The sequence below is a fragment of the Littorina saxatilis genome, linkage group LG12, assembly GCF_037325665.1.
Source record: "Littorina saxatilis isolate snail1 linkage group LG12, US_GU_Lsax_2.0, whole genome shotgun sequence".
Classification (NCBI taxonomy): domain Eukaryota; kingdom Metazoa; phylum Mollusca; class Gastropoda; order Littorinimorpha; family Littorinidae; genus Littorina; species Littorina saxatilis.
In genome coordinates, this window is record NC_090256.1 from 84,500,173 (window position 1) to 84,513,992 (window position 13,820).

General features: G+C 45.1%; 1 protein-coding gene across 6 annotated transcripts in view; it reads left to right on the forward strand.

Annotated features, from left to right (window-relative positions):
- Positions 1–13,820, forward strand: part of LOC138983006 (potassium channel subfamily K member 18-like) — an 85,496-nt gene that overhangs the window by 66,489 nt on the left and 5,187 nt on the right. For 3 of the 6 annotated variants that reach the window (XM_070356403.1, XM_070356407.1, XM_070356408.1), the window contains 2 exons: positions 3,537–3,864; positions 7,448–7,667. In XM_070356403.1, coding sequence (XP_070212504.1) covers positions 3,537–3,864; positions 7,448–7,667 — 548 coding nt within the window. Of the gene's footprint in view, positions 1–706; positions 1,072–3,536; positions 3,865–7,447; positions 7,668–13,820 lie in introns of those variants that run through there. The other 3 variants (XM_070356405.1, XM_070356406.1, XM_070356404.1) reach the window with 3 other exon arrangements.

A 13,820-nucleotide genomic window follows, 5' to 3' on the forward strand; every position in this document is an offset into this window, starting at 1 on the left:
GTCTGCATCATTTTCATTGGCCGAAATAGTGATCACCTCAGAAACACGTACCTGGCTGTCGCCCTTTTTAAAACACACGCACACACACACACACACACACACACACACACACACACACAATAATTTAACAAAGATAACCTATAGTTATTTAAAACTAAGTTAAAGAATGTCGCTTAGGCGTGACACACATGTCAGAAATAATCTACATAACGTTTTGTAACCATACTAAGCTGGAGGCGGTCATGGGTCACCCTCTAGATCTTTGAATAACGGGCAAAACAAATAGGTTAAGGAGCACGCAGAGAAAAGGGGGGAAGCATAGTGTTTACACGCAGGTAACCTCGAAAAGCACGCACACACAAAGCAAACTTCATGATGCCGAAAGCGCGTTTCTTAGTGGCAATAATGCCAACTTTCGCGACTATATATATATACTAAGAGCGGTTTTTTTTAGGAGTGGTTGCCGGCTGATGGGACTTTGTGATACAACCCCCCTCCACAAACAAAACAACAACAACAAAACAACAAAAACAACAACAATAACAAAACACTGCGGCTGCGCTGTAAGCAGTCCCGTGGTCTGTTCAACCACTACTGATTTGATGTTATCCAATCGCATTACTGTCTTGCCTAGCTAGCTCAAAAGCGTTGCATAGGCACTCTCACAGCTAGCTTCCTCGCGGCAAGAAACCTTGCTGTGCAGGTGAGGTCTGAATGAAACAGACCCCTGCTCCACTCTCTTCATAGCGGCCCAACCTACTAGTATTTGAACAAGCAAAGCGCTGAATGAGAAACAGTGTCAACCACTGAAAGCATATTTTCAGAAAGAAAAGCTGTAGATCTACTCCCAAGTGCTAGCGTTTTGTAAATGATGTCTACTTTTGTGCTGAAGTTCGGTTCGGAAAGCTCATGAAGAAATCTGAAAGAGAGAGCGAAGAAATCTATGTACATGTAGAGAAAGAAGCAGACATCACGACGCTGTCATGGTATTTTCTATTCTGAAGTTTTGAGAATGTGAATTATTTCGTGGTGGTGTGTCGGTATGAGTTCATGATATATGCTGGAGAAATCGTGAGTATGATGTTCAGTTCTGATACAATTAAGAGCCAGCAGTAAACGCACGAAAAGAAGAAACAAATAATGGGCATGCATTGATGTGTCGCAGGTAGCTCACGGCCATGACAGGGCAGAGGAAAGTTGAGCTTTTACATCTCTCTGTATTGGCTGCAGGACCAAACAAAAACTAAAATGGTCGTATGTTTTCAAACGATCGTCACGAATACTGTGGACTTTCTGCAATGCAGACGACAGAATGTCAGCGTTCACGGTTCCCCTTTATTATTTTATTTCAGTTGTAAACAGACACAATGTATTAATTATTCTTTTAACTAGGACTATGATAACCAAAAACAGATGGTTTGAAAATATTCCCATTTGATGGGACTGGATATTTTGGTTCGAACCCGTAAAAAAAAGTCCTTTTGCTTGGGGCACCATTATTGTTTCCGCGCGTTGGTATTGGAAGATTCTTGCACAGCGAAACATAAGACGTGGGGTGAAATGTGACAAGGAGTGCGCATGCTCAGATAATTAAACAATGGTTTTGCTTTCCAAAGCGCATGCTCCCAAAGCTACAACTTGGTTTCCCCAAACCGTACACCACGTTTAACCTGAAATAAAAATTATATATGACGCGTTTCAGCATAATTATAAGAAACATACATTGCAGCCAAAAAGTGCACTAAACTGGTGCATGGAAGCAGAAGGGCTGTGCGCGGGCAAGGGGATTTCTGGAGATGAGTTAAAGGTTTAAGGCTTATGGATACTATGCAGTGGGTAGAAAAGCGGAGATTGTTATTGTTATATGCCGTGACTAAACGGTAATAGGGAAGTAGCACGATCAATGCGATTTTACGTTTACTTCCTCTACCTCCACAGTATTAGTGCATGAGATAATTGCAGGCAGTATGGAGACCATATTACTTCCATGACGTTGCTAGAGTGGGTGCCTTTTCTCAAACAATACTAGAAACACGTGCAAACATAGACGCACGTACACGCATGCACTCGAGCACGCACACTTGTACACGCACGCACTTACACACACACACACACACACACACTTGCACACACACGTATACCGGCGTGGCTCAAATCGACTGGAGAGTAGCTTATGTCGTAAGCTCATGGAGGTTAACTGGTAGTGCCGAATGCAAAATCGCTTCCGCTAAAAAAATAAACAGTGAGGGAGGGTATGGGGTAAAAGCATAAAAACTTACAATATCAACAATCTTGGCAGCTCCAATTCTGTGAAAATGCGTCAGTTCAGTGCTGACATTCATAACATTGTGGAGTCGGCAATAACAAAAGGAGCTGCCAGCGTAGTCGAATTAGAGAGAGAGAGAGAGAGAGAGAGAGAGAGAGAGAGAGAGAGAGAGAGAGAGAGAGAGAGAGAGAGAGAGAGAGATTTGATATTCTGATAGCAACACACAATAAAACGTTATGAACAAAAGAGGGAGAGGAGGGGTAGTCAAGTGTTTTTCAAAGATAGCCTGAAAGAGAGAAGGAGACAGAAAGAATGGTGTGTCAGTTTCAGCCTGAAAATGAATTAGAGACAGACAGACAGACATACATATGAAGACAGAAGATAGCCAGAGAGAGCAAAAGGGTATCAAGACTTTCAGAAACGCGACAGTAAGTGTATGCAAGTAACAGCGATAATAGATGAAAACGAGCTGCCAAATGCAGGGCCATGGGAATGAGCCAAATCGAACTTGCAAGAGTGTACCAGACACCTTGGGGGACTAAGCGCATCAGTGGATACTTTCAGACCTATTGCGGTACAGAAAGGTCAGACTACCACACAAATAGAGGGTACAAGGTTGAGAGAGAGAGAGAGAGAGAGAGAGAGAGAGAGACGGACGGACGGACGAGCGTGACAGACCGTCAGACTCACAAACAGAGACAGAGACTGAGAGGCAAAGAGAGAGACAGACAGAGTGGAACGAACACAAACGTTTTAAAAAGCACAACAACAACAACAACAACAACAACAACAACAACAACAACAACACAACAAATCGTTTAATGATGACAATGAAAATGGAAAATGGAATACGTGCAAGGGAAATTGCCAAATCGAAGTATCTATCTATCTATCTATCTATCTATCTATTTATCTATCTATATATCTATCTATCTATTTATATATCTATCTATCTATCTATCTGTTTATCTATCTATCTATCTATTTATATATCTATCTATCTATCTATCTATCTATTTATATATCTATCTATCTGTCTGTCTCTCTCTCTCTTTCTCTATCTCTCTTTCTCTTTCTCTTTCTCTCTCTCTATCTCTCTCTCTCTCCACGTCTTCTTCGTTCCTCAGGCTATGCAAAACGAAACAAACGACCAGATTCACAAACAGAAACAGCAACAACAACTCACAAATACCAAACACACAGACACAAAAACAATCAAACAGACTAACAAAACATCCTCTCTTTCTCTCATTGTCTCTCTTTTCTCCAGCAGATCCGTCAAGGCGTTCAACCGCGCAGAAGGCTCCTTCAGCATGGAGGAAAGTCCAGAAGAAGAAGAGGCACCTCCTGCCTATACCACCACCACCCCAACCCCTACGGCCACAGACCCCTCCAACAATGGCGGGTCCAACAATGGACCAGCAAGCAACAAGAACGGCAAGAAACGGACACGGGGCGTGGTGTGGTGGCTGGTCAAGGTGTTCAAGATGGTACGGACCATTGGCGGCCTGATCTTCCTGCTGCTGGCCTACACCTTCCTGGGGGCCTGGATGATGATGAAGATCGAGGGGCCCAAGGAGGACGCCCAGAAGAAAGAGGTAGTGTGGATTGCTTGGAAGCCCGGATGGGGGTGGGGGGGGGGGATATCGGCCTGATCTTCCTGCTGCTGGCCTACACTTTCCTGGTTCTTGGGGGCCTGGATGATGATGAAGATCGAGGGCCCCAAGGAGGACGCCCAGAAGAAAGAGGTAGTGTGGATTGCTTGGAAGCCCGGGTGGGGGGGGGGGGGGGTATCGGCCTGATCTTTCTGCTGCTGGCCTACACTTTCTTGGTTCTTGGGGGCCTGGATGATGATGAAGATCGAGGGCCCAAGAAGGACGCCAAGAAAAATCAAAACTTGACTAAATGTAAACAGGTAGTGTGGATTAGTTGGAAGTGTGTGTGTGTGTGTGTGTGTGTGTGTGTGTGTGTGTGTGTGTGTGTGTGTGTGTGTGTGTGTGTGTGAAGCAGAAGGGTGGATGTGTGACCATTGGCGGCCTGGTCTTCCTGCTGCTGGCCTACACCTTCCTGGGGGCCTGGATGATGATGAAGATCGAGGGGCCCGAGGAGGACGCCCAGAAGAAAGAAGTAGTGTTTTTTTTCCGCAAGCCACTGCTTTCGTAGTCGCCACCCTCCCCTACATTAAGATAAGTCTTCTGACAGCCCAGTTATACCCATCCAGTCCTAGTCGGTTTTCGCGAGCCACTGTTCCCATGGTTCCCTTGTTCTCCTACAAATCTACCTTGTTACAGCCCAATATGGTATTTGTGGGATTTCGGGAGGAGTGTCTTCACTCTTGGCGGCTACAACACTGCGCAGCTCCGTATATGGGTTTGGGATTAGAAGAAGTTAACTGCGTGTGGGAACATCGTGTTGTTGAAATTCTTGGCCTAGGAAACGTTTTAGATGGTAGCTCAGTCGGTAGAACACAAGCTGGCCGGACTTGTAATCCCCGAGTCACAGTTTAGATGGTAGCTCAGTCGGTAGAACACAAGCTGGCCGGACTTGTAATCCCCGAGTCACAGTTTAGATGGTAGCTCAGTCGGTAGAACACAAGCTGGCCGGACTTGTAATCCCCGAGTCACAGTTTAGATGGTAGCTCAGTCGGCAGAACACTAGCTGGCCGGACTTGTAATCCCCGAGTCACAGTTTAGATGGTAGCTCCGTCGGTAGAACACTAGCTGGCCGGACTTGTAATCCCCGAGTCACAGTTTAGATGGTAGCTCAGTCGGTAGAACACTAGCTGGCCGGACTTGTAATCCACGAGTCACAGTTTAGATGGTAGCTCAGTCGGTAGAACACAAGCTGGCCGGAATTGTAATCCCCGAGTCACAGTTTAGATGGTAGCTCAGTCGGTAGAACACTAGCTGGCCGGACTTGTAATCCCCGAGTCACAGTTTAGATGGTAGCTCAGTCGGTAGAACACTAGCTGGCCGGACTTGTAATCCCCGAGTCACATTTACGAATCTAGGCTGGGATGGACACGGGTCAACGTTATGTCCAGACTCAGATCCAACATCCATATGTCCCATTCCGTGTCAATCAATCAATCAATCAATATGAAGCTTATATAGCGCGTATTCCGTGGGTACAGTTCTAAGCGCTTGTCGAAGAGTTGTCAACACAGGACTAACAAAGAAACTAACATCTACAGACGGACACGAACCCTATCACACACTAGCAAACCCTGATAAACATACAACAAACAACTGTTTAACAACAATGTACACATCAATAGCTAGGTCCAAACAAAATAATATTAAACACAAAGAAAACACCTCTCACAGAGCACAGCACAAGAATGTCTTTTGGGGCACAACACATCACGTCGAACATGAAAGTCGCAGCCAGCTACGGGAAGAACTGAGTCTTCAACCTACTCTTGAACGCGTCAAGAGAGGGGCTCTGGCGAAGCTCAAGCGGCAGGGAGTTCCAGACGGAGGGGCCCGCGGAGGAAAATGCACGCTGACCAGCAGATGCGAGTTTCGAGCGAGGGATGTGAAGGCGGAGTGGGTCAGCAGCAGAACAAAGGGGACGGTCGGAGGGCTGGGTGTACAGGTCCAGGGAGGATTGAAGGTACTCGGGAGCAGAGTCGTTGAGACACTTGTAGACCAGAGTGGACAGTTTGTAGGAGATTCGGGTGTTGACGGGGAGCCAGTGCAAGGAGCGAAGTAAGGGGGTGATGTGGTCTCGCTTCGTCTTCCTCAACGTCAGCCTGGCAGCCTGGCACCGTAGCACGTAAAAGATCTCTGTCATTGTGCAAGAAGTGCAGGAGGCTGATTACACCTAAACAGGCGCACACCTGGCTAGCACGGCTCTTGTTGCTGCTAGTTTAGTTTTCACTGGGAGGGAGCGACCTACATTTTAAAGCGATGGGATGGTAAAGTAATGTCAAAATAATAAAGAAAATGTACGTGTGCACCCACGGTATGCTGATGTGTGTTAACCCAAGTCGTGTTTGTGAATGAGTTATCTTTGAGTTACAGATACCTTACTTTACTTTCAGAAGAGTATGAGATACCTGTCTGTGTGTCACAAAGAGTTGATACATACATCCTTTTTTTTCGTACGAAACAGAAAGAAGGAAAACGATGCTAAGAAACAGATGTATTGGTGGAATTCGATGCTCTTTTATCTATGGAAAGTCTGAGCATTTGATGAGATGTCAAGGAGCAAGGTGCGTGATACTCAGACGAATCCCAAAATACGTGTGCGTGGCAATTTACTGTGGCAGTATGTCAGTACGACTGTCAGGGGGCACCTGTGCTGTTCGCACCTGCATCTCAGCGGGTAGGAAATGTTCGCTGCCTGATCTTGTTGGGTTATGCTCTCTTTGCTCAACATTTTTACGGATTACCACCTTCCTGTCTACTTCCTGGTTTCTTTTCCATTCTTCAGAAGAATGTGCAGCTTCCTCCTCGACCCCCCCCCCCCCCCTTCTCCCCTCTACCCTTCTCTTACTCAATACACGCCCCCCCCCCCCCCCCAACCGCCTTTTCTACGTTTTTGCTCTGCACTACCACTACCACTACACGCCCTTTTTACCAAGGCGTCAAGGAGTTACGTTAACATTCACAGCACAAATTAAGTTCCATGTTCTCGTGTACATAAGACAGACACACTTCAGGGGCGGATCACATCATTTTTAAGTGGGGGTTTCCAAATTTCTTTTAGGGACAATTCGACGACGCGAAGCGTTCGAACCTCAGGGGGCTCCAGGAAATGTTGATAAAAACAAGGAAAATGGAGCAATCTGAACCAAGAAACTTCCCCTGATAGTCCTTCCCAAAAGTAAATTTAAGAAGAAAACTTTGGATCAAAACAACCTGGACAATTGATCGATCTGGTGCAACCTGAGCCAACAAATTACCCAACTACTTCCCAAAATCGACAATTAGAATACAAAGGCCGGCTCCTAGGGGGGTCCGGGGGGCGCAATTTTGTTATAAAAATCATGGAAAATGGAGCAATCTGGTGCAATCTGAGCCATCAGTTTGTCTTAATTTTCAAATTATTTATTTTTTCTTATTTTCTTCTTTTTTTGTTCTCTTTTATTTTATTGTTTTTTTATCCGACCATTTGCTCTTTTAACTTTAAATTTAAATTCTTCTTTGAAAATAAACGTACGATGTTTTTTTCCAGGTGTTCAACGCACGCGAATTGTTGGCGGATGAACTGAAAAACAACACAGTCGCCCTGCAAGCAGGCAGAATGAGCGAGGCAGACTGGGAGAATCTCACAGAGACTTTGCTACACGACTTTGAGAGCACCGTACATAACAGCGGAGTCACCTCTACCTCCAAAAAGAAGTGGACCTTCCTTGGCAGCGTGCTCTTCTGTGTTACTACTTACACCACTATAGGTTGGTTGGTGTGTGTGCATGGTGTAACAGTATGTGTGGGGAGGGGTAACAATGTGTGTGTGTGTGTGTGTGTGTGTGTGTGTGTGAAGCCTTGTTCCAACAGAAAACCGGTCAGCCATGCAGCCAAGGAAGTCAGTCACACAAGCCATATAAACTCAGAGGCCTTGCAACTATTAATTCCACGGTACAATTGGTCAGAAAACACACTAAACAGCCTGCTCTGGACAGGTTTGGATCTATTTCCGGTACAGTCAAACCTGTCTACAACGACCCCCCAATTAAGGGGACCAACCAAAAGTTGTTCTCACAGACAGGTGGTCGTTTTTGGAAAAGTGAATGCTATAGGAAAGAACCTCGTCGGTATCTCTGCGGTTATAATGGGCAGGTGGTCGCTAGGACATGTTCCACTGTATTTTGATATTGAAGACGGTAATATACAGAGCATTATACCAGTTTGACCCCCACTAAATATCTGGAAACAGAAGAGTAAGTAGGAAACGGTCGTACACGTCAAAGTCTATTTAAAGGCTAAGTTTTCAGGTGTACGTCTAAAAGTTGAAAGCCCGCGGTGCACGACCGCAAAGGAAGATCTATACCAGTTCACACCATGCTCGCTGATTGTTCGAAGGCATATAACAAAGATCACACACATACACACGCACGCACGCACACACACACACACACACACACACAACACACCGCCGTATGAGCGCGTCAGCAGACATACCCAAATGGTCGGCACAACGTGACCAGCGGAAATGACTGGAAGATTATCCTACCAGTAGCACACTGAGAACAGTCTTTCATTGTGGCTCCATCGGCCTGCTTGTCTGTTCAATCCTGTCAGCCCATTTGTCGCCATTGTTTGTGGCTCCATCGGCCTGCTTGTCTGTTCAATCCTGTCAGCCTATTTGTCTCCATTGTTTGTGGCTCCATCGGCCTGCTTGTCTGTTCAATCCTGTCAGCCTATTTGTCTCCATTGTTTGTGGCTCCATCGGCCTGCTTGTCTGTTCAATCCTGTCAGCCTATTTGTCTCCATTGTTTGTGGCTCCATCGGCCTGCTTGTCTGTTCAATCCTGTCAGCCTATTTGTCGCCATTGTTTGTGGCTCCATCGGCCTGCTTGTCTGTTCAATCCTGTCAGCCTATTTGTCGCCATTGTTTGTGGCTCCATCGGCCTGCTTGTCTGTTCAATCCTGTCAGCCTATTTGTCTCCATTGTTTGTGGCTCCATCGGCCTGCTTGTCTGTTCAATCCTGTCAGCCTATTTGTCGCCATTGTTTGTGGCTCCATCGGCCTGCTTGTCTGTTCAATCCTGTCAGCCTATTTGTCTCCATTGTTTGTGGCTCCATCGGCCTGCTTGTCTGTTCAATCCTGTCAGCCTATTTGTCGCCATTGTTTGTGGCTCCATCGGCCTGCTTGTCTGTTCAATCCTGTCAGCCTATTTGTCGCCATTGTTTGTGGCTCCATCGGCCTGCTTGTCTGTTCAATCCTGTCAGCCTATTTGTCGCCATTGTTTGTGGCTCCATCGGCCTGCTTGTCTGTTCAATCCTGTCAGCCTATTTGTCTCCATTGTTTGTGGCTCCATCGGCCTGCTTGTCTGTTCAATCCTGTCAGCCTATTTGTCGCCATTGTTTGTGGCTCCATCGGCCTGCTTGTCTGTTCAATCCTGTCAGCCTATTTGTCGCCATTGTTTGTGGCTCCATCGGCCTGCTTGTCTGTTCAATCCTGTCAGCCCATTTGTCGCCATTGTTTGTGACGGTGAGAAGGAAAGCAACCAGCACCTTATTATGTCTGTGTGCTTGGCTCTCTGTCCGTCTGTTGTCTGTGCATTTATCCGATTATTGTCTGTTTGCCTATCTGTCTGCCTGTCTGCCTGCCTGTCTGTCTGCCTGTCTGCCTGCCTGTCTTACTCTTGGCAAGATTGAACAGACAACCAGGCCGATGGAACGACAATGGCAGACCGTTTTCTGCTGCTGGTAGGATCATCTTTGAATCATAATGCGGCTTGCTCAGCAAAATGTTGTTACAGGAAAGACCTTATGTGGGCGGCAATTATGTAAAACTACAAAAAATAATGAAACTTGTTTTTATATTTTTTGTTAATATAAGTTGTCTGTCTGTCATTGTGAAATAAAACTACGCGGAAACTCGATACGTGCGCGTGACATCCTCACCGACAATTGATTCTGAAAACAATGAGGATCTGAAGGATTGCATTATTGTGGAGTCCTTAGCATTTACCTAGATTGTTTAGCTCTAAGGGGCCTTGGGAGAATTGATCTGTTTTCATTAAAACTGTGGGTGGCGTTTCTCATGATCGCGAGAATCACGTGAGTATCAATTTTTCACCGACAATTGATTCTGAACACAACGAGGATCTGAAGGATTGCATTATTGTGGAGTCCTTAGCATTTACCTAGATTGTTTAGCTCTAAGGGGCCTTGGGAGAATTGATCTGTTTTCATTAAAACTGTGGGTGGCGTTTCTCATGATCGCGAGAATCACGTGAGTATCAATTTTTCAACGCTGTGTATACAATTGAATTGATCATGTGCGCGTGGAGACGTAACAAAGTTCTCAAGTTATAGAGCTACAGCAAGAAAGACAGAGAAACAGATTTACATTAACAGCTATTGTGTTTTCAGCGTAGCAATAGGGTCCGATATCATAGACGAGACAACTGAGTAGTAATGCCGACGCCGAGTCGAAGACGAGTCGCATTATACTTGTTCGAGTTTAAATATCGGACCCTATTGCTACGCTGAAAACACAATAGCGATTATATAGCTGTTATGACCTTGATTTGTTGTTCCAAACTTACAAAATGACAGTTTTTGCGTCGATGCGTTGATCTCAGGTTTTGATAGCAGATAAACTTCCTACGCGCATCATGTTCGCGCAGACATGCACACCGCTACACGCTTTCTGACTTTGTAAGAAAAACTGACTCCAAGTGCATTCGACTTCACAACACAGTTGTTGAAACAGCCTTTTAAGTTGTCAGTGTATGCTGTTGTCGATAGAAACATCGCCGTGGTTCAGATGGGTGAACCGGAATCATGCGTCGGCCATTTTTCTCAATATGCTTTTGGATATTGAGTAAAATGGCCGACTTCCGCCGCATTATGCTTTGATGATCGGAAGAGACCATCCAATCACAGCCCCCGAATTCCCCCACGTGTTCATCAGAATAGCTATATTATTGATCAATTAGTAGCAGCAGTTTCAAGTGACAGACTTCTTGTGTTAAAAGAGAGAGAGAGAGAAATAGACAGAGAGAATTTCTTATATTTACGTTGTGAATACAGTTTTTAAGCTTTCTGGAAGAAACGATAGAAACGACTGATTCCATATTATTGCTGGAGCATATTTCATATCACATGAGTTATATATTTTGTTCCACCTTCGCAGCACAAAGAGGCATTGCTGTTTTGTTTTTCACAATTACAAGCCACACCCTGTACTGTATAGTTGCGTGTATTTAACAAGAGCGTAAAACGACTGAAAGTGTATGTCATTTACAATAAGACTTTTTTCTTCGGGGGTAGGTTATTGATTAATTCAGTAATGCCTCACTCAGCCGCAATCGCTCTGGCGCACAAACGCGCGGAAAACGTTCATTGTTTTGCACAAAAAAAATTCTCAAAGCCTTGAACTCTCATTTTGCTTTCCGCAGTGTCTTCAACCGTATGCACGCACACATGCAAACATAAACGCACGCACGCACGCACGCAAACATACCCACACTCACAAACACCTAAGCACGCACACACAGACACACATGCACGCACGCACGCACGCACGCACACACACACACACACACACATACACTCTCTCTTTCTCTCTCTCTCTCTCTCTCTGTCTCCTTTCTGTCTGTCTCTCTCTGTCTCTACCCGCTCTCTCTTTCTCTCTCTCTCTCTCTCTCTCTCTCTCTCTCTTCATACAATCATTGTGTTTGTCATAATAGAGGCACTGTACATCAGAAGCAGTTAGTAGAAGTGCCCTTAGACATGGCAGTGCAACAAGTGTAGCATGTGACTAAGAAATGCGTCAGTGTGCAGCAACTTCTGTATGTACCGAGGATATTAACCTAGCGTTTAGTGTATCATTTCTTTGTCTGTGGTAATTCGGGTGACTACTGCGCGCTCTCTCTCTCTCTCTCTCTCTCTCTCTCTCTCTCTCTCTCTCTCTCTCTCTCTTAACATTTATTTTCTACTTGTGTAATGATAGGTTGGAAGACCTGGCATCAGTAGTGTGTCAGTGACGGTGTGTGTGTCTGTGTGTGTGTGTGTGTGTACTTTGCCACTTCAATTTCTACCAAATCTTCTTGCTTCTAATTACATCTCTCTCTCTCTCTCTCTCTCTCTCTCTCTCTCTCTCTCTGCACATTAAACACGTGCTCTCTATTACAGAAACACCGATCTAATTAGTGCGGAACAAGGTGAACTGATGCGATTGCAAGACTAGTGCAGTACAGTATGGGACTAAATACCACAACCAAGTGTGCCCTTTTACTATCTCGCAATAATCGACATAGCCTAATGTTCAGTCCCAGTACTGACGCGGTATACCACGATCTGGACACTGTTCTGGGCCAAGACTGATATATACCCTGTCATAATAAAAATGGCAACACTATTCCTTGTCGGTGTCTAAATCTCTCTCTGTCTCTGTCTGTCTGTCTCTGTTTCTCTCGTGTTAGCATCTCTCTTTATCTTTCTCTTTCTCTCTCTCACTGTCTTTGTCTCTGTGCATGTCCGTCTGTCTCTGTCTGTCTGTCTTTCTCTCTGATTGTCTTATTTCTGTATCTGTCTGTTTCTCTATGTCTCTCTTTGTCTCTTTGTCTCCGTTTCTTTCCTATCTGCATATCTCTTTAGGCTCTTTCTCTCTGTCTCTCTCTCACTGTCTTTGTCTCTGTGCATCTCTATTTGTCTGTGTGTCTGTGTCTCTCTCTCTCTCAAAGTCTCTCTCTCTCTCTCTCTCTCTCTCTCTCTCTCTCTCAGTCTCTCTCAGTCTCTCTCTCTTTCTCTTTTCAAAAAATGCTGTGGCGATAAAACAAAATGAACTTTTTGACAAATTAAGTGTGTAACTATAACGTGGAAGTGATGTTCTTAAGATGCATGCCTTCCCGTACAAATGACCACGTAGGCAACCAAAGATCTGTCAAGGTTTTTACACAGGAAAATAGCATCCCTACCTTTACCAGACAACAACAGCGTGGCTGCTTCGCTTCCCCCGCAGTGAGGGCATTTTCTGGTGACTTTATTTTTACGATTGACAAAGGTGTCAGCTTTGAAATTACTTAAGAAAATATCAAAGTTAAAAAACAAAGGATTTCTGTACTCGAACCCCGGCCGGGTCATACCTAAGACTTTAAAATTGGCAATCTAGTGGCTGCTCCGCCTGGCGTCTGGCATTATGGGGTTAGTGCTAGGACTGGTTGGTCCGGTGTCAGAATAATGTGACTGGGTGAGACATGAAGCCTGTGCTGCGACTTCTGTCTTGTGTGTGGCGCAAGTTATATGTCAAAGCAGCACCGCCCTGATATGGCCCTTCGTGGTCGGCTGGGCGTTAAGCAAACAAACAAACAAACCCTTACCAGACAACAACAGCATGGCTGCTTCGCTTCCCCCGCAGTGAGGGCATTTTCTGCTACCTTTATTTTGACGATTGACAAAGGTGTCAGCTTTGAAATTACTTAAGAAAATATTAAAGTTAAAAAACCAAAGGATTTCTGTACTCACCGATACAAGTACAACACAAGACGATACGAATTTTCGCTTATGAAAGCTTCATCAGGGAAAAAAAATACCCAAAGCGATTCTGGTTGGACGAGAAATTTCGACGAGCAACCGCTGCATCGTCTGCTCAACGTGATGGAAGCAATTGAACGGGACGGTGTGTTTTTCTCTACGTTATCACAAAAACCTCACGTTACATCCAAATTAGCGATGGCGTCAACATGCTGTGTTATTGGTTGCAGTAACGGGAGTAACCGACTTAAAAAATGGTGGTCGGAAGATTGCAAAATTCATTACGAGCCTCGACGGTCGTTAGTGTGTGGTTGCGAACCACCATTCAGGTGGGCATTTGTTATCGCCTGTGTGTCGTGTTTTGACAAACTTTTAGTACGACTGATGTGAGCCGAATTTA